Source organism: Macaca mulatta, chromosome 4, assembly GCF_049350105.2.
Source record: "Macaca mulatta isolate MMU2019108-1 chromosome 4, T2T-MMU8v2.0, whole genome shotgun sequence".
In the NCBI taxonomy this organism is placed as follows: domain Eukaryota; kingdom Metazoa; phylum Chordata; class Mammalia; order Primates; family Cercopithecidae; genus Macaca; species Macaca mulatta.
This window is the reverse complement of record NC_133409.1, coordinates 98,640,692-98,662,541: the sequence shown is the minus strand read 5'-3', so window position 1 is coordinate 98,662,541 and position 21,850 is coordinate 98,640,692. Positions and strand designations below refer to the sequence as shown.

The window sequence follows — 21,850 nt, the reverse complement described above, 5'->3', positions numbered from 1 at the left end:
TCACATCCCTTGTCTTATAGCAGATGCTTGTAGCAATCACAGGTAAAGTCTCTTCGTTTTATATAGTACATCATTGTGATGAAGTAATAAATTTTAATTTTTAAAAAAAGAATCATAGGTGTAAGTGCATCATTAAATGAAGCAAGTTGCCTTCATCTAGGTTATATGTACACATGCATGACTTTTGGCAAGCTTTGAGATGGAGTATATTTATATGAAAAGAAAAATAGTGGAGATTTATAGAAAGTTGAGGTGAGCTAATTTTAAAAGTCGTAGTTACATAAAATGCTTAACACTATATTTTTCCCTCATGAATAGATACATATTTTATCAGTCTATACGCAGTGTACCTCTCTGTGTCTCTCTGTTGATTCTAATGCTTGTTTAAATCAGTGGATAAAAGGGGAAAAAATAAAAGTACTGTAGTTTTTTTTTCATGATCAGATCTGATTGAATGGGTAGAGAGTGCTTATAGTTATCATCAGTTAGTTACATATAAATGCTTGTAAATTCTTAAATAGTGTTTCTTAATATTCCTAATATTTCTCAGGTGTTTCTTAATATTCTCAGAATTACTATGTAAATTTCTACTGGCTATAAAGAAAGGTGTTTTGTTTTGTTTTGTTTTTAACTGCAGCCAGTCTTTGTCCCATAATGACAAATTATGACTGACTTGATAGTGTATGAAGTAATGGTATTTTATTCATGAAAACGATCTGTAAATATCTAATGAAAAAACCAAAGGTATATTGCTCTGTATCCTAATATAAAACCGTTTCGTGGAATATTTCTGTTGGCTTTTTCTTTAGATTTCAGAAGTTGATTGCAAAGATGCACTGGAAATGATCTGTAACTTAGAATCTGAGGGTGATGAAAAAAGCGCTCTTGTCTTATGTACTGCATTTTTGTCACGTCAGCTCCAACAAGGAGATATGTACTGCGCTTGGTGAGTTGATTTTATTTTTTAAGAAATCTTTGTTAAATAAGAATACAAAATAGGCTGTGAGAATTCATATGACTTAGGAACATAATTTAAAATCTTTTTAAGACAAAAGGCTTATATTTAGATATTACATGCTGGGCAAACTTATTATCAAGTAGTTGTTACCACTCTAAAAACTTTGTGTATTAAAGGCCACACAATTCCTTAGCATGCATACCAGTAATTATCTTTGGTCAGGAAAATTTTAAGTGTTAGAAAGCGAAAGAAAGACTTGTTTTGTCCAATGCCACCATAACATTTTTTAGATATGTAAGCAGTACATTTCTTCTTATGGTACATTTTCAGCTGGGCATAGCTTGTTATATGTAATCCTTTGGAAGGCTACAAGAAACAGAGATGTTGGTTTCAGTTAATGAAAAAACTGAAGATCATCTGCCTTAAATTAGCTTTCGCTAACACTGACAATTTATCTGGTCAGTCAACAGCACTATAATTCTTCAGTGTTGTGTTCATATTATGGGAACACATAAGAAAACTTGGTTTATAAAATTCCAACATTTAAGAATATTTACCAAATGACAGCATACAAATGAATAATAGAACAGCAAGGTAAATCAATGATTGTGTAATCAATAAAGATTGAAGCTTATAAAAGATTTCTAAGCATTGAGCCTTGTTATGAAGGCAAAGTAGTATATGCAATACAGAAGATTGGTATGAAAGGCAGAAAGATTCTGAAGGGAGAATAAGTAAGATATATTTATCCAGGACAAGTGTAATAGGTTTTCTAGTTATACTACCAGAAAATCAGTGATGACTAAAAAATTAGTATGTTATGTTGGTTTTTACAAAGGCATCAAAAGCTAAGTTTCATATGCTAAGCAAAAGCAGTCCATTATAAGCTCTTGAAGGGCAACATAGAAGTTTATGTTCAAGAAACACTGTTTAAGATAAGCAGTTGTGAGTTGATTGACGACTCAATAGTGAGGGCAGAGTTGGACAAGGAAGTAGCAGTACAGAGTTCAGACAGAAAATCAACTGGAAAGCCAGTAAATCAACTGGGAAATTACTGTGACATAGATTAGTGTCTTCTGGGTTTTTTGTCAGCATTGGTTTTTATATTCATCTAATAATAATAACCTTATTATCAATTTTAAATTTGTTAGGAGATAAAAGAGAAATGCTGTTTAAAAATCATGTCATTGATATGTTTTATATATATACACACACATACACGTACGTACACACACGTATCTTGAGCTTTCTTATTACATAAAGTTCACACGTCGCTCAAAGTTATCTGTATAACTCGTTTAAATGTTAAATGCTGGCTGGGCACGGTGGCTCATGCCTGTAATCCCAGTACTTTGGAAGGCTGAGGTGGGCGGATCACCTGAGGTCAGGAGTTTGAGACCAGCCTGGCCAACATGGTGAAACCCCATCTCTACTAAAAATAAAAAATTGGCCAGGCATGGTGGTGCGCACCTGTAATCCCAGCTACTCAGGAGCCTGAGGCACAAGAATCGCTTGAACCTGGGAGGCAGAGGTTGCAGTAAGTGGAGATTGCGCCACTGCACTCCAGCCTGGGTGACAGTGAGACTGCCTCCAAAAAAAAAATGTTAGATGCTTTCCTAGTAAAAGGTAATGCTTCTCTGGGACTGAAAAATATTAATAAAATGATTAATCATATCCTGATTTTATTTGGTATTTAGATAGTTGGGATCTATTTTCTTGCATTTAAACTTAAGCATGCATATAGGATTGGAATATAAAACCAGTTTTAATTTCAAATGTAATGACTGGACTAATGTGGTCCATGATTATTACATTACTGCTCCAACTTTTCTTACTGTAACTTTTTTTTTTTTTAAGGGAACTTACTCTCTTTTGGAGTAAATTACAACAAAGAGTAGAACCATCTATACAAGTGTACCTTGAGAGGTGTCGTCAACTTTCTTTGTTAACGAAAACAGTATATCACATTTTCTTCCTGATTAAAGTTATTAATTCAGAGGTAAGAATAATCAGAATATTTTTACGGTTAAAATGTATACATTATCATTAATAAAAGACTATAACTTTTATGATTTTGGCACCCTTTTCAGTGATTTTTAAAATGTTTCATTTAATCCTTTGAACATTTTCTTGTTAGTCCTTTAAGATGCTTGATACAGAAAGACTTAAAAATGCAGTTGAGATCCAGGGGCTTGTTCTTACTTACCCAAAAGAAAAGTAATATATGTAATACTTAAATTATATCATTCTTTGTTTTGGTTCTAGGTGTTACACTACTTTAATAATTTGACTATAGAAATTTAAAAAGTAGGCTGGGCACAGTGGCTCACACCTGTAATCCCAACACTTTGGGAGGCCGAGGTGGGCAGATCACAAGGTCAGGAGTTCGAGACTAACCTGACCAATATGGTGAAATCCTGTCTCTACTAAAAATACAAAAATTAGCCAGGTGTGGTGGCGTGCACCTGTAATCCCAGCTACTCAGGAGGCTGAGGCAGTAGAATTGCTTGAACCCAGGAGGTGGAGGTTGCAGTGAGCCGAGATCACGCCACTGCACTCGAGCCTGGGCAACAGAGCAAGACTCCATCTCAAACAAACTAACAAAAGAAACTTAAAAAGTATAAAGAAGAATATATAGTGCTAGGTTCCTTTGCTAGCAGAAGGGAAGATTACATTATCTAAAATTCTACAAACAGCCACAAATACGTGATAAAATAAAACAAACATCTCTTTTATTGTGTAGCAGCTGAGATTGCAGGAATATTTGGGCTCAAAAGGTGAAACCTAAAAACAGGAACAGAAAGCTTGAATGGATACTGAGCCTCACCTAACCTGGAGATTGGGATAAGTTGCTACTTGCAGTAACTAAGTAGTTGGAAGTTTGATATTTACACACGGACGGGAGATAGCTATATGGAGATAAGATCTTGGGCCAGGCCAGGGTGCTCATGCCCATAGTCCCAGTACTTTGGGAGGCCAAGGTGGGTGGATCACCTGAGGTCAGAAGTTTGAGGTCAGTCTGGCCAACATGATGAAACCCCATCTCTACTAAAGTAAGTGGCGCCTGCCTGTAGTCCCTGCTGAGGTGGGAGGATAGCTTGAGCCTGAGAGACAGAGGTTGCAGTGAGCCGAGATTGCACCACTGCACTCCAGCCTGGGCGACAAGCAAGACCCTGTCTCAAAAACAAAAAGTAGTCCGGACGTGGTGGCTCACGCCTGTAATCCCAGCATTTTGGGAGGCCAAGCTGGGTGGATCACTTAAGCCCAGAAGTTTAAGACCAGCCTGGCCAACATGGCAAAACCATGCTCTACTAAAATTACAGAAAATTAGCTGGGCATGGCGGCAGGTGCCTGTAGTCCCAGCTACTCTGGAAGTTGAGACACAAGAATCGCTTGAGCCTAGGAGGCGGAGGTTACAGTGAGCCGAGATGGCACCACTGCACTCCAGCCTGGGAGACAGAGTGAGACTTGGTCTTTAAAAAAAAAAAAAAAGATCTTGGGCCAGCTCTACTTGTCTGCTTGGGTAGGTAGATCTGAAACAACGACCCCCTCACCACATATACACACACGTGCGCACGCATGCATACACGAGCACTACACAAAGCTGGAAACTGTGAAGTTCTATAATTTTATTGAAAAGGTAGACTAGAAAAATAATACTGTCTAACACAGATGGATGGTAGGGAATTTTAGGTATGTCCAACTGGACTCTGGGTCAGAGGAAGAAATTCTTTAGGAAGTTATAACTACAAGTCTACCCTCGTACAGATTTGGGAGCCACATTTACCCTAGCTGTATAGTTCAGAAATCCCTATGCCAAGTAAGTTAATGTTTAAGAAGGTGAGGATGAATACCTAAGATTCCTGCAGAAGGAAATGCCGAACTGCTTTGGGAGGGACGTATTGTCAACACAGGTGTTTCATAAAGCCCTGCTTAACATGAGTTCACCATTAAGATTTATAAAGATACAAAACTATCTGACCTGAGTGATTTTCAGCAAAGGAATAATAGGATTACTTGCCTAATACTTTAAATAATATAATTATGGAAAAATCTGGGAAGTGTATATATTTAAACACTTAAAATAAGGAATTAAAGTATGAGAAAGACAGTATCAAAATGACCAAGCATTGTAAAAAGAGTCAAAAGAACGTTTGGAAATAAACATATATAGTTATTGAAATGAAAATTTTAACAGGTGGATTATACAGATTAGACACAACTGAAGAGTGAGTTGATGAGTAGAGGTTGCATATGTGTTTCCATTTATTTATTACTATTAAATATTAATAAATCAGAATTCCAGTTTCGTAAAGTTAGTGATTTTCTTATAGTAACCTTTGTAGAAATGCAGTTGGTTTCCATTTAAATGTACACAGAAAACACCTTCCAAAGGTGCTACCATTGTGTAGAATCTAAAAACTGAGATGCAGCATGATTAAGAAGTATTTTTAAATGAATGTATAATTGTTTTTGAAAGGAAGGACCAAAAGATACTCTCCTATTCCTCTTTATAAGTACCTTTTAAAATCTGTCATTGGTCAGTAAGTCTTAGATGTATCTTCATTTTTCTCTCCTAAAAATAATTTCTCTTCATTTTCAGGAGGAAAGAATATGAATGAATCCTGCTTTCCAGTTTTTCCTCTGTCACCCTTGTTAACTTGTCCTGATTTTTCATTTATATATTGCGGTGCTGCAGTTAAAAAATAAAGTAGCTGGGCATGATCACTTGAGCCCCAGATTTCAAGACCGGCCTGGGCAACATAGCAAGACCCTGTCTCCAAAACAAAACAAACAAAAACCTGAAAGGGACCAATAATAAATTTCTTATGAAACTACTATGCAGTTTTAAATTATAGATTGTGCCACTAACTTAAAAAACAGCACGACAGAGTAGAGTAGAAAGAAGTTGAAACTAGAATCCAAACTGGGTATAAATCTTGACTTGGAATTGACCTTAATCACTGTAGGTTTCATTACTACTAAATCAGATAAATTGAGGAGGTTAGGTAAAAGTGACCATCCTTCTTCAGTCTTACTCCCTACTCATAAAGAGACTGTGGTGGGCCAGAGAATGGGGTGTAAAATACTAGACAAGAGCTGCGCTGTCCATTATGGTAGTCACATTTTAGTTGCTGAGTAGCTCCATGTTGCTAGTGGCTATGCCAGATATAGAACTGTGCTAGTGGACAGCACAGATATAGAACATTCCCGTTATCACTAATAGTTCTGTTGGGTAACACTATTGCAGAGAATTTGGGTTCAGAATTAGAGTATATTAAAAAGCAGTTAAAAGTATGAATAGCTTTGGAAGTTGGCAGTGGTAGCAGCCGCCTTTTCTGTTGTTGCTTTTGTTGGTTGGTTGGTTTTTGAGAGAGTCTTCCTTTGTCATCCAGACTGGAGTGCAGTGCTGCAAATCACAGCTCACTGCAGCCTCAACTTCCCAGGCTTGAGCAGTGCTCTCACCTAGCCCCCTAAGTAGCTGGGACTGCAGGTGTGTACCATCACACTTGGCTAATTTTTTTATTTTTTGTAGAGATGGGGTCTCACGATATTGCCCAGATTTATCTCCAACTCCTGGGCTCAAGCAATTCTCCCTGCCTTGGCCTTCCAAAGTGGTAGGATTACAGATACGAGCCACCACACGTGACCTTCGCAGCAGCCTTCTTGACAGGGATAGTATGCACCATGGTAATTGCTCTTTGCCCAAAAACCTTGCTGCTTGTTGCAAGAAATTTTTTTCCCTTTGTTTTTTTACTTTCTGAAATCTGATCAAGCAGAGGTTTTATCTTAAAACTAGAATCATAGATTATTATTATTTTAGGACTGAAGAGACCTTAAAGTTAAGCTATAGTGATTAGATTTTGGTGTAATAACTCTCTTCATTTTCCACATAGAGGTTAACCTCGATGTAGTGATTTGGATTAACTGGTAACCCCTTTTTTTCTCTTTTTGATATGGACCCTCCCTCTGTTGCCCAGGCTGGAGTGCAGTGGTGCAATCTCGGCTCACTGCAACCTCCATCTCCTAGGTTCAGGCGATTCTCGTGCCTCAGCCTCTTGAGTAGCCGGGATTACAGGTGGACACCACCATGCCCAGCTAATTTTTGTATTTTTAGTAAAGACCGGGTTTTACCATGTTGGCCAGGCTGGTCTCGAACTCCTGACCTCAGGTGATCTGCCCACCTCAGCCTCCCAAAGTGCTAGGATTACAGGCGTGAGCCGCTACACCCAGCCAACTGGTAACCCTAAAAAAAAAAAAAAAAAAAAAAAAGACTCCAGGAATTGAAGACTATCAGCCAGCTACTCATATGTTAATTTAAAATACAGTTGGCCCTCCACATTCATGGGTTCCACATCAGTGGATTCAACCACCTACAGATTGAAAATATTTAGGGGTCAGGTGTGATGGCTCACATGTAATCCCAGCACTTTGGAAGACTTAAACCCAGGAGTTTGAGGCCAGCCTGGGTAAAACAGTGAAACCTGATCTCTACCAAAAAAAAAAAATTAGCCAAACATAGTGGTGTGCCTGTAATCCCAGCTACTCAGGAGGCTGAGATGGGAGGATCACGTGAGCCTGGGAGGCAGAAATTGCAGCGAGCCAAGATCATGCCACTGAACCAGGTTCACTCCACTGCACTCCAACCTGGGTGACAAAGTGAGACCCTGTGTCAAAAAAGAAAAGGAAACAAAAATTCTATAGAGTTCCAAAAAGCAAAACCTGAATTTGCCACAAGCGTACTATGTTGAATCTATGCAAATGAAGTAATATGTAGCCATTTATTAGGTATTATAAGTAATACATAGATGATTTAAATTATGTGAGAGGATGTCCATAGTTTGTATGCAAATACTATGCCATTTTATATAAGGGACTTGAGCATTGTGGATTTTGGTATCCACAGGAATCCTGGAACCAGTGCCCCCAGATTCTGAAGGACAACTGTAATTAACATCTTAAATCCTAATTGAGATCTGCAAAGGAATTGGAGCAGATAGCTTGGGATCTTTTTATTCATATAGTATACTCTTCCCTAGACTCCTTGAGGTTTAAGAGTTAAAAAAAATACATCCCTGCCTTTAAGGATTTTGTAGTCTGTTGATGGAAACTCAAAACCAATAGCAATATTATATGAGTCTTTCTACTAGAGTGGAATCTTGATCTGGTGAGGGTACATTACTTAGTGCAGTTCCTGGTATAAAAGTAGATTCTGAATGAATAAAAGAAGTGGGCCATAATAACCCACTTGTCTATTTTCGCTACTCAATTAGTAATGACTAAAGAGGGAGGAGAGAGTGTTCCTAGTCACAGAAAAAACACATAAAGTAGTATCAAGATAAATGAGAGAATTGAATATTTGGGTAACTACAGGTAGCTCAGTTGTTTGAGTGGAGGGAAAGATAAAAGAGGAAACTAGAACATATGAGGCAGTGGTCAGACTGTGAAGTCCTTTTTGTATTCCACACTAAGGTTTGTATTTTATTCTGAAATATGTGGTAATTATTCAAAGAGTTTTAAAACCGGGTAAAACGTGATGTTAAGAGTGGGTAGGGAAGGACTGGATAGGATGTTGTGGGAAACTAAAAGCAACATGTAAGCCTTGGATAGCTTTAGGTCAAGGATAGTAGGCAGCCAGAGGAAAGGAACAGAAAAGGCAATGGGAAGAAGGTACAAAAGACAAACCTTTCTGTTTTCCGGAACTTGTCTGGTGCTGTTCTTTTCCTGGAAAGGGGTTGAGTGTCTGTTCCTCCTCTGAATTCATGTCACTTAGCTTTCTGTTCTTGTGACTCATAAATTTAAGCTTGTGCTATTAGTATTTATGATTAACTTATGAATTAAGTAGATTTTTCTCGGCAAATCATTTAATTACATTGTCTTTATAGAAAATTATTGTGAATTCAAATTCAACTTTTAAAACTTACCTGCTGTATAGCCAGTTTATGATTTTAATGTTGCCTGTTCACTTATTTTCAAGTACACACATGAAAGGTCAGAAGAAAAAAAATTGTAAAATATAGTTTATTTTGTTTCTTTGACATTATGTAAAGGTTTCAGGTTTAATTACAACATGAAAATGTTTTTAAAGCAAATTTATTGAGGCGCCTCACCGTTAATGAATCGAAATGACCCTTCGAATTTAGTTGCAGACTGGATTAGAATAGAATGTCAGTGGAATTCCCCTTTTAAATAGTTTAGGTGTGTCTTGTGAGCAATAAGTAGAATTCTTTTTTGTTGTTTTTGTTTTTGTTTTTGTTTTGAGATGGAGTCTTGCTCTGTTGCCCAGGCTGGAGTGCAGTGGCGCAATCTCGGCTCACTGCAAGCTCCGCCTCCTGGGTTCACGCCATTCTCCTGCCTCAGCCTCCTGAGTAGCTGGGACTACAGGCGCCCACCACCATGCCCGGCTAATTTTTTTGTATTTTTAGTAGTCACCGGGTTTCACCGTGTTAGCCAGGATGGTCTCGATCTCCTGACCTCATGATCCGCCCGTCTCGGCCTCCCAAAGTGCTGGGATTACAGACGTGAGCCACTGCACCCGGCCAATAAGTAGAATTCTTATCAGCTTTTGCCATTCCTGGAGAAGAGGCTCAACATTCATATGATACAAATAGTTATCTTCTGCAAGACAGATACCCTTCATCCAGAAATCCTTCATTCTCTGAATCTTTTTTTTTTTTTTGAGACCCAGTTTCGCTATTGTTGCCCAGGCTGGAGTGCAGTGGCGCAGTCTCAGCTCACAGCAGCCTCCACCTTCTGTGTTCAAGTGATTCTCCTGCCTTAGCCTCCTCAGTAGCGGGGATTACAGGTGCCCGCCACCACACCCAGCTAATTTTTTGTATTTTTAGTAGAGACTGGGTTTCATCATGTTGGCCAGGCTGGCCAGGCTGGTCTCGAACTTCTGACATCAGGTGATCCACCTGCCTCAGCCTCCCAAAGTGCAGGGATTACAGGCATGAGCCACAATGCCGGTCCTCTCTGAATCCTTTTTTAAATTCATTTATTTCTCCATCATTTCCTGAATTTCTGAAGAATCACACCCCTTCTCAGAACTTTCACCAGTAAGAACTTGTACCAGTTCTTCTGACATTATTATATGTGCCTTCAGTATTACTTTTAATCATCTTTATGGTTTACTTGGCCATTAAGTCCTCCCAGACTTATTTGTGCCTTTCCATGTGTAGAATGCAGCTTCACAGACCACCGGTAATTTTTTTCTTTCTTGCGTATCGTAATAGAGGAGTGACCTAATTGTTCACCCTTAGCAGCCCCGTAAGGCATGTAACAGAGATGCAGATGTTTTACTGTACAAGTTTTAAGGCACAGATCTATCTAGGAATAGTATAATATATACAAGTTTATATGAAATCTAGAGACACCCATATGGTCCCACTTCGTTACCAGTTTTCATCTTCCCTGTCATTTTTTTTAAATTATTATTCTTTTTAAGAGACAGGGTCTTGCTCTGTTGCCCAGGCTGGAGTGCAGTGTGCAATCCTAGCTTACTGCAGCCTCAAATTCCCAATTTCAAACAATCCTCCTGCCTCAGCCTTCTGAGTAACTAGGATTACAGGCACATGCTACCATGCCCAGCTAATTTTTTGTTTGTTTGTTTTGGTAGAGATGGGGTCTTTCTGTATTGCCCAGGCTGATCTCAAACTCTTGGCCTCAATCAGTCCTTCCCACCTTGCCTTCCCAAAGCACTGGGATTACAGGCATAAGCCATGAGCCACCATGCCCAGCCTTTTTGTTTTTTTGGAGACAGGGTCTCACTTTGTCACCCAGGCTGGATTGCAGTGGTGCGATCTCTGCTCACTGCAGCCTCAGCCTTCCAGGTTCAAGTGATCCTCCTTTCTCACCCCCACAGGTAGCTGAGACTACAGCTGCATACCACCACACCTGGCTAATTTTTGTACTTTTTGTAGAGATGGGGTCTCCCTGTGTTGCCCAGGCTGGTCTCGAACTCCTGAGCTCAAGTGATCCTCCTGCCTCAAAGCCTTCCAAAGTGTTTGGATTATAAGCATGTGCCACCGCCCCCAGCCTAGCCTATCATTTTAAAAATAGGTCTCATCATGCTATTCTTTCTATTCATTTTCTTTTTGGTCATTGTGCTCTTGCTGTTTCTAAAATCAAGACCAATTCAGTATCCCAGGCTCCTTTTCCTTTTAAGTAAAAATACGTTTGCCCTACAAGTTTAAGCTTGTTTTGGTATAATATTTACTTCTTAACTTATGATAATACAGGCCCTATCAGTTCTCTCTACCTATTTTCTTTGTTGCCTTTTGATCCTGTATCATACATATTTTATTCCAATGAATGTGGCCACATCCTGTGGCTATCTTATTTCTCATTTATCTTTGTTCCCTTCTTGTCTTTAAAACCTATTTTTATCTCTTTACCCTATGTGTCTTTCAAATGACTCTTACCTTTGTTATTGCTATCTAATAATAATAGTTTAAAATGCTAATTCAAAAGAAAAAGTATGTTGGGCTATGTCTACCCCTACTTCTAATTCTTAAGCTGGTCCCGCTATGAGGTAGGTAATTTGACATTCGCTTTTATGATAGCACTAGAATCTCCACTATTAGGGATTAGTACCTTATTTTATAGAAGCAAACTATTTCAGTACTGATAAGTTTGGAAATATGGGGATGTTCTCAGTTTTATAATTAGATTAGGAGGGTTTTGTTTCAGAAAGATTGCTTATGCAAACAGGAAGAGTTACAATAAGGATGACATTTATTGATCATTTACTATGTGCCAGACATTATACTAAACTATAACACATACTTAATCTCCTTTAATACAGCAATTTAATGAAGTTTAAGTGCTGTTTTGACCTCTGTTTTATAAGTGGGATATGAAAGGTCAAAAAAGTTAAATTAACTTCCAAGTTTGCCTAGACATTAAATAATTTCATACCCAGGTCTTAGCTTCTAATACTTATGCGTTTTCTGCCATTCTATGCAGTTCATTTTACATACACACATAACAGCCTAAGGTGCAGTGCTTTAGAAGGGGAATCCTTTCATAAGCTGCTATTGCAAGATTTGAGAAAAATCTCAATCTTGACTAAATTCTGAAATAAATTAGTGTTGATTAGTGTAGCTTAAATTAACATTTCCTGTTTGCTTTTTCACAGACTGAAGGGGCTGGACTTGCTACCTGTATAGAACTGTGTGTAAAAGCTCTTCGCTTGGAGTCTACAGAAAATACTGAAGTGAAAATATCTATTTGCAAGACCATTTCATGTTTGTTGCCTGATGATCTGGAAGTAAAACGTGCTTGTCAACTGAGTGAATTTCTTATTGAGCCTACAGTAGATGCGTATTATGCTGTGGAAATGTTGTATAATCAGCCAGACCAGAAATATGATGAAGAGAATCTTCCAATACCAAATTCTCTACGCTGTGAGCTGTTACTTGTATTGAAAACTCAGTGGCCCTTTGATCCAGAATTCTGGGATTGGAAAACCTTGAAACGACAATGCCTTGCATTAATGGGGGAAGAAGCATCCATTGTGTCTTCAATAGATGAACTGAATGACAGTGAAGTATATGAAAAAGTAGACTACCAAGAAGAGAGTAAAGAAACTTCTATGAATGGACTTTCTGGTGGAGTTGGTGCTAATTCTGGCCTTCTTAAAGACATTGGTGATGAAAAGCAGAAGAAGAGAGAGATAAAACAGTTAAGAGAGAGGGGATTTATATCTGCTAGGTTTAGGAATTGGCAAGCCTACATGCAGTATTGTGTGTTGTGTGACAAAGAATTCCTTGGTCACAGAATAGTACGACATGCTCAGAAACATTACAAAGATGGAATTTATAGTTGCCCCATATGTGCAAAGAACTTTAATTCTAAAGAAACTTTTGTCCCTCATGTCACACTGCATGTTAAACAATCTAGTAAAGAGAGACTAGCAGCTATGAAACCGTTAAGAAGATTGGGAAGGCCTCCAAAGATCACAACTGCCAATGAAAATCAGAAGACTAATACTGTGGCTAAACAAGAGCAGCGACCTATAAAAAAGAATAGTCTCTATTCAACAGATTTTATAGTGTTTAATGACAATGATGGTTCAGACGATGAGAATGATGACAAAGATAAATCCTATGAGCCAGAAGTGATTCCAGTCCAGAAACCAGTACCTGTTAATGAATTTAATTGCCCTGTAACTTTTTGTAAAAAGGGCTTTAAGTACTTTAAAAATTTAATTGCTCATGTAAAGGGGCATAAAGATAATGAAGATGCTAAGCGCTTTCTTGAAATGCAGAGCAAAAAAGTTATTTGCCAGTACTGTAGGCGGCATTTTGTGAGTGTTACTCATCTCAATGATCACTTACAGATGCACTGTGGCAGTAAACCATATATCTGTATACAGATGAAATGTAAAGCTGGTTTTAATAGTTATGCCGAGCTTTTAACCCACCGAAAGGAGCATCAAGTCTTTAGAGCAAAATGTATGTTTCCTAAATGTGGAAGAATTTTTTCAGAAGCTTATTTACTGTATGATCATGAAGCACAACATTATAATACGTACACTTGCAAGTTCACAGGTTGTGGCAAAGTTTATCGTTCTCAGGGTGAGCTGGAAAAGCATCTGGATGATCACAGTACTCCTCCTGAAAAAGTGCTGCCTCCTGAAGCCCAACTTAATTCATCTGGAGATTCCATTCAGCCTTCTGAAGTGAATCAGAACACAGCAGAGAATACTGAGAAAGAAAGATCTGTGCTTCCTTCAGAAAATAACATTGAAAACAGCTTACTGGCAGATAGAAGTGATGCTTGGGATAAAAGCAAAGCAGAATCAACTGTGACCAAACAAGACCAGATTTCTGCCTCTGAGCTCAGGCAAGTTAATGGACCGTTGTCAAATGGTTTGGAAAACTCTGCTACTACTCCTCTGCTTCAATCCAGTGAAGTAGCTGTGTCCATTAAGGTGTCTCTCAATCAGGGGATTGAGGATAACTTTGGAAAGCAAGAAAACTCAACTGTGGAAGGCAATGGTGAATCTCTGGTTACAGACTTACATACACCAGTTGAAGATACTTGTAATGATTTATGTCATCCAGGTTTCCAGGAGAGAAAAGAACAAGATTGCTTTAATGAAGCCCAGGTTACTCAGAATTCTTTAGTAAATTCAGAAACTCTCAAAATAGGTGACCTTACCCCACAAAACTTAGAAAGACAAGTGAACAACTTGATGACCTTTTCTGTGCAAAATCAGGCAGGATTTCAAAACAATTTACCAACTTCCAAATTTGAATGTGGAGATAATGTTAAAACATCATCCAATCTTTATAATTTACCTCTTAAGACATTAGAAAGTATTGCATTTGTTCCGCCACAGCCCAATCTAAGTAATTCATTAGGAACCCCATCAGTGCCTCCAAAAGCTCCAGTTCAGAAATTCAGCTGCCAGGTCGAGGGATGTACTCGAACCTATAACTCTTCACAGAGTATTGGGAAACACATGAAGACAGCACACCCTGACCAATATGCTGCATTTAAAATGCAGCGCAAAAATAAAAAAGGTCAGAAAGCTAACAACTTAAATACACCAAATAATGGAAAGTTTGTTTATTTTTTGCCATCACCGGTGAACAGCTCAAATAATGCATTTTTTACATCACAGACCAAAGCCAATGGGAATCCTACTTGTTCGGCCCAGTTGCAGCATGTCTCGCCTCCCATTTTTCCAGCTCATTTAGCAAGTGTGTCAACTCCATTGTTGTCCTCAATGGAAAGTGTCATAAATCCAAATATAACTTCTCAGGATAAAAATGAACAAGGTGGTATGTTATGTTCCCAAATGGAAAATTTACCTAATACTGCCTTGCCAGCACAAATGGAAGATCTAACCAAAACAGTTCTGCCTTTGAATATTGACAGTGGCTCAGATCCTTTCCTTCCTTTACCTGCAGAAAGTAGTTCAATGTCTCTCTTCCCTTCACCAGCAGATAGTGGGACTAATTCTGTTTTTTCCCAACTGGAAAATAATACAAATCATTATTCCTCACAGATGGAAGGAAACACTAATTCCTCCTTTCTAAAGGGGGGTAATGGTGAAAATGCAGTTTTTCCTTCACAAGTGAATGTTGCAGATAACTTCAGTAGCACCAATGACCAACAGTCTGCACCTGAAAAAGTTAAAAAAGACCGTGGGCGGGGCCCAAATGGGAAGGAAAGAAAACCTAAGCACAACAAAAGGGCTAAATGGCCTGCAATTATCAGAGATGGGAAATTTATCTGTAGCAGATGTTACAGGGCTTTTACTAATCCCAGATCACTGGGTGGGCACTTATCCAAGCGATCTTACTGTAAACCACTGGATGGAGCCGAAATTGCTCAAGAACTTCTACAGAGTAATGGACAGCCTTCTCTTCTTGCCAGCATGATTCTCTCCACAAATGCAGTAAATTTGCAGCAGCCACAACAATCTACCTTCAATCCAGAAGCATGCTTTAAAGATCCATCATTTCTACAGCTGCTTGCTGCTGAAAATCGCTCGCCAACATTTTTACCAAATACATTTCCTCGACCTGGTGTGACTAACTTTAATACCAGTGTCAGTCAAGAAGGTAGTGAAATTATTAAACAGGCTTTGGAAACTGCTGGCATTCCCAGTACATTTGAGGGTGCCGAGATGCTTTCTCATGTTTCAACAGGTTGTGTCTCTGATACACCACAAGTAAATGCAACAGTGATGCCAAATCCAACTGTGCCACCCCTGTTGCAGACTGTATGCCATCCAAACACCTTGCTGACCAACCAGAATAGGACATCAAACTCCAAAACTTCCTCCATTGAGGAATGTAGCAGCTTGCCTGTTTTTCCAACGAATGACTTACTACTGAAGACTGTTGAAAATGGTTTGTGCTCTAGTTCATTTCCTAATTCTGGTGGGCCATCACAAAATTTTACCAGTAACAGTTCTCGTGTTTCTGTTATAAGTGGTCCTCAGAACACAAGATCCAGTCATTTAAATAAAAAGGGAAACAGTGCTTCTAAGAGAAGAAAGAAAGTTGCTCCTCCACTAATTGCACCTAATTCTTCCCAAAACTTGGTAACAAGTGACTTAACAACAATCGGACTCATAGCAAAGAGTGTTGAAATCCCAACTACTAACCTTCACTCAAATGTAATTCCAAGTTGTGAACCTCAGAGTTTGGTGGAAAATCTAACACAGAAGTTAAATAATGTTAACAATCAGTTATTTATGACTGATGTAAAAGAGAATTTCAAAACCAGTATTGAGTCCCATACAGTGTTAGCCCCTTTAACATTAAAAACTGAAAATGGTGATTCCCAAATGATGGCTTTGAATTCATGCACAACTTCAATAAATTCTGATTTGCAGATTTCTGAAGACAATGTTATACAAAACTTTGAGAAGACTCTTGAAATTATTAAAACTGCTATGAATTCTCAAATACTTGAGGTAAAAAGTGGATCTCAGGGTGCTGGTGAAACATCACAAAATGCTCAAATAAATTATAACATTCAGCTTCCTTCAGTAAACACTGTGCAAAATAACAAATTACCTGATTCTTCTCAGTTTTCCTCCTTTATAAGCGTCATACCAACAAAAAGTAACATTCCTCAGTCTGACGTATCACATAAGGAGGATCAAATACAGGAAATTTTAGAAGGCTTACAGAAACTAAAATTAGAAAATGACCTGTCCCCTCCAGCATCCCAGTGTGTACTGATAAATACATCAGTGACACTGACTCCCACGCCTGTTAAATCAACTGCAGATGTCACAGTTGTTCAGCCAGTTTCTGAAATGATAAACATTCAATTTAATGACAAAGTTAATAAACCCTTTGTGTGTCAAAACCAAGGCTGTAACTACAGTGCTATGACAAAGGATGCACTATTTAAGCACTATGGTAAAATTCATCAGTACACTCCAGAAATGATTCTTGAAATTAAGAAGAATCAATTGAAATTTGCTCCCTTTAAATGTGTAGTACCTACATGTACAAAAACATTTACAAGAAATTCTAACCTCCGGGCACACTGTCAATTGGTGCATCATTTTACAACTGAAGAAATGGTAAAGTTAAAAATTAAAAGGCCTTATGGAAGAAAATCTCAGAGTGAAAATTTGTCAGCCCCACGAAGTACACAAGTGAAAAAACAGCTAGCTATGACAGAGGAAAATAAAAAGGAATCTCAGCCTGCTTTAGAATTGAGAGCAGAGACCCAAACTACCCACAGTAATGTAGCAGTGATCCCAGAAAAACAACTTGTAGAAAAAAAAAGCCCTGACAAAACAGAAAGTTCTTTACAGGTGATTACAGTTACTTCAGAACAATGTAATACAAATGCACTCACAAACATACAAACCAAAGGACGGAAAATTAGGAGGCATAAAAAAGAAAAGGAGGAGAAAAAACGAAAGAAGCCAGTTTCCCAATCCCTTGAGTTTCCAACAAGATACAATCCTTACAGACCTTATCGATGTGTTCACCAGGGATGCTTTGCTGCCTTTACGATACAGCAAAACTTGATTCTCCATTACCAGGCTGTACACAAATCAGATCTACCTGCATTTTCAGCAGAGGTCGAAGAGGAAAGTGAAGCTGGTAAAGAAAGTGAAGAAACTGAAACTAAACAAACTTTGAAAGAATTTCGATGTCAGGTAAGTGACTGTTCTCGAATTTTCCAAGCAATTACTGGCCTAATACAACACTACATGAAACTTCATGAAATGACTCCTGAAGAAATTGAAAGTATGACTGCTTCAGTGGATGTTGGGAAATTTCCGTGTGACCAGTTAGAGTGTAAATCTTCATTTACTACATATTTGAACTATGTTGTTCATCTAGAGGCAGACCATGGAATTGGACTAAGGGCAAGTAAAACCGAAGAAGATGGTGTATACAAATGTGATTGTGAAGGCTGTGACCGTATATATGCAACCCGGTCAAATCTCCTCCGACACATTTTTAATAAGCATAATGACAAACATAAGGCTCATTTGATTCGCCCAAGAAGATTAACACCTGGTCAGGAAAATATGTCAAGCAAGGCAAACCAGGAAAAATCAAAGTCTAAACATCGGGGAACGAAACACAGCAGATGTGGAAAGGAAGGAATAAAAATGCCCAAGACCAAACGAAAGAAAAAAAATAATTTAGAAAACAAGAATGCAAAGATTGTGCAGATTGAAGAAAATAAGCCTTATTCTCTGAAACGTGGGAAGCATGTATATTCTATAAAGGCTAGAAATGATGCCCTGTCTGAGTGTACAAGCAGATTTGTAACCCAGTATCCATGTATGATAAAGGGATGTACTTCGGTTGTTACAAGTGAAAGCAATATAATTAGACATTATAAGTGCCATAAATTATCTAAGGCATTTACATCGCAACACCGAAATCTTCTTATTGTATTCAAACGGTGTTGCAACTCACAAGTAAAGGAAACGTCTGAGCAAGAAGGTGCTAAGAATGACGTGAAAGATTCTGACACGTGTGTATCAGAGAGCAATGATAATTCAGGAACAACAGCTACAGTTTCACAAAAGGAAGTTGAAAAAAATGAAAAAGATGAAATGGATGAACTAACAGAATTGTTTATTACAAAATTAATAAATGAAGATAGCACAAGTGTAGAGACCCAGGCTATTACTTCTTCAAATGTGATTAACGATTTTCAGGAAGATAACCCCTGCCAGTCAGAAAGACAAAAAGCAAGTAATTTGAAGAGAGTTAATAAAGAAAAAATTGTCTCACAAAATAAAAAAAGGAAAGTTGAAAAAGCTGAACCAGCATCGGCAGCTGAGTTAAGTAGCGTGCGTAAAGAAGAAGAAACTGCTGTTGCCATTCAAACCACTGAGGAGCGTCCTGCATCTTTTGACTGGAGCTCTTTTAAGCCAATGGGATTTGAAGTATCATTTCTGAAGTTTCTTGAGGAGTCTGCAGTGAAGCAGAAGAAAAATATTGACAAAGACCATCCAAATACTGGAAACAAAAAAGGATCCCATTCAAATTCAAGAAAAAATACTGATAAGACTGCTGTGACTAGTGGAAATCATGTATGTCCTTGTAAAGAAAGCGAAACGTTTGTACAGTTTGCCAATCCATCACAGCTTCAGTGCAGTGATAATGTAAAAATTGTTTTAGACAAGAATCTTAAAGATTGCACTGAGCTTGTCTTAAAGCAGCTTCAGGAAATGAAACCTACCGTCAGTCTGAAAAAACTTGAAGTACATTCAAATGATCCAGATATGTCTGTTGTGAAAGATATCAGTATAGGTAAAGCCACAGGCAGAGGTCAGTACTGATAATTAATGTAGTATAAATACATCATTTACCATTTTATTTTAAATAGGAAGCCATCAAGCATGCTAGAATTGTGGAACTTTCATTATATTTTTTGTTGTTGTCATGAATTAACCTGGCCAAAAACAAAAAACAAACAAAAAAAAAAACATGACATTGTCATGTAAAACTTTTTTTTTTATCCCTATGGGACTTGAGGAACAGAATCAGTACTTCAGTTATTGTAAATAGCTAAACCTCAAATTTCTATCACCCAATTGCCCTTTTCATGAACTAAACAATTATCTGTGTGATTGGTATGTTTCACCAGGTCACTGCTCATGTATAACAGTACTCTTTATTTGTAGATACCTTTTTTGTATATATTTATTATTGTAAATCATGTGCTGCCACCAGCAGTCTGTAAGTCTAAACTATTAAATGACACATTTATATTTGGAATTTTAATTTTTAACTAAGCGATCAAGTTTTTTAAATTGTTCTTTTATTGTTTTAAATTAAGAACTTTTTGAACTAAAACCAGAAACTCTGCCATAGTTCATTGATTTTTACATGAAACATTTATTTACAAGATGATATCAAGATTACTTTTCACAAAATAGGCACATTATATCAACACTTTGCTCTGCTTTGTGAATTTGCCATCCAGGATTTTGGGGTGGTATTCATGTGAAATTAAAGCAGATTCTTTAGCAGTTTCCTATAGCTACAGTTTTGGTTTTTGTTTTTTTTTTTTCCTCATTGCTTCTAATTGGATATAGTTACTATGAGTCCATGAAATATTATGGAAATGTGAATAAAGAATTTACTACATTGAAGATTTTAAACATTTGGTATTAAAAAAAAAATCCTTTGTGAATGTGATAGAAAACTAGTAGTGTGGAGCAGTGTAAATATTTGAGGTGGTGATTTGTGAAGTAGCCCAGTATTGCCTTAAATAAAATCACATTTCATTTCTTGTTTTATACATGTGATCTTATAAAGATTTTTTGTTTTGTTTTCCATTTTCTGAGATTTATAGATTGGTGTATAGCTTTAAACTGTATAAAGTTTTGTGGAAAGATTTTTTTAAACATTTTTATAAATCTTAAAATTGATATCATCAAAGTGAGCCCATCTTGTGTTTATAAAATACAAGAGTCCTTAACATTTATAATTACATAGATAAAACACTTTCTATAAGGAAGTTGGATGTTTTGATTTTACTGTTTATAGATGTTAGATTGTACAGATTTGTCTGTATTTCTCACCATATCTAATGATACTTTTTTCATTAGATTGGTCTTCAAGAGCAGTATTAGTTACAATTATTTTGGTTATTCAGTATATAGTTAGCTCTTACAGTTTAGCTTTATTCACCATATTTATACTGTGGATTCACAGCCAGAGGTAGAGGTTATTCCAGGAGAGTTGATGACCTTCATTTAAAGTCCAACTAAAATCAGTACTAGAAACAAAAGAAAACATCCTTGCAATATTTACTTTTGTTTCTGTTTGCCATAAATAGTAACATTGGTTTTTTTATTTTGTGTTTGTTATAAAACAGTTGCATTCACAATATTATTGGCCTGAGATATTGATGATATTGTGATGGTATGAAAATGTGTACATTCCCTGTGCAACATCAGATTTGCAGGAAAAATGAAGCACTTACTGAAATCGCTGGTACTCTGAATAAATAAGCATGGTCAAGGAGTGAACTATTTTCTTTTGGAAATTTCTTTTTAATTTTTATTATTAAAGTATAATTTTATTTTTAGGGCCTTTTGGGTTTTATTGACTAGTTCATTTCACCTCTTTAAGACTTACTAGCAATAAGCATAAAACTTGACACGTTAAAATCCCTGCCCTTTGGTAAGCCCACTGTTATTTATTAAAATAAAAGTTATTTTATGGGTGATTAATACATGGGTTTTCTTTTTCCTAAATTAACAATAATTTAAATAACTGAGTAATTTTAATATTAAATTTTTGTTAACAACTGAATGTTTCCATACAGTTTTCTTAGAATTTGACCTAGCTCTTAAAGGTGGGCACTTGGCAAAACTACTCATATAGCACAGTAGCAAGTAGGTTTATTTCTGATCATTGTAACTATGAGCCACTGTTAAGTGAAAATGCCAGTGTATTGGGGCTTTTCTTTTGCTCATTAGCTTAAGAAAATTTATAACTAGACATTTCTGTAATTGTTCTACATGTCGTAGGGAAGAGTTTGCCAACATTTAATGAAATTTTTATATTCCAGGTAATGTATGCTAAAGGTAGTTATGAGAGAGTGGGCTTTTTAGCATGAAACAGAAAAATCAAATTATGGTTAAAAAAAAAAAAGATATGAATTTAAAGAACAGCATGTTGGTAAATTTTGATATGGAATGTAATGTCTAAGTATTAAAAAAAATCATAAAATATATTTTTTCATGGTATACTTTTCCCCACCTATTGTCTTGAGATATCTTCTGCAGCCTAAATTTGCTAAAGTTTTGTCATTAAAAAGTAGGAATTTTTCCTCTTCTGAACCCCCAAAGTTTGCATATTACAGGTCAGAATTGTGTTATTCAAAATACATCATCTTAAGTGAAATGTAACGGTTTTTGAAATT

At 37.1% G+C, this 21,850-nt stretch overlaps 1 protein-coding gene across 2 annotated transcripts in view; it reads left to right on the top strand.

Annotated features, from left to right (window-relative positions):
* ZNF292 (zinc finger protein 292) overlaps positions 1-21,155 on the top strand; it is a 104,442-nt gene extending 83,287 nt beyond the window's left edge. For both annotated transcript variants that reach the window (XM_077999684.1, XM_077999685.1), the window contains 3 exons: positions 810-946; positions 2,816-2,957; positions 12,099-21,155. In XM_077999684.1, coding sequence (XP_077855810.1) covers positions 810-946; positions 2,816-2,957; positions 12,099-19,253 — 7,434 coding nt within the window. In that variant the 3' untranslated portion in view covers positions 19,254-21,155. The remainder of the gene's footprint in view (positions 1-809; positions 947-2,815; positions 2,958-12,098) is intronic.
* The last annotated feature ends 695 nt before the right edge of the window (positions 21,156-21,850 follow it).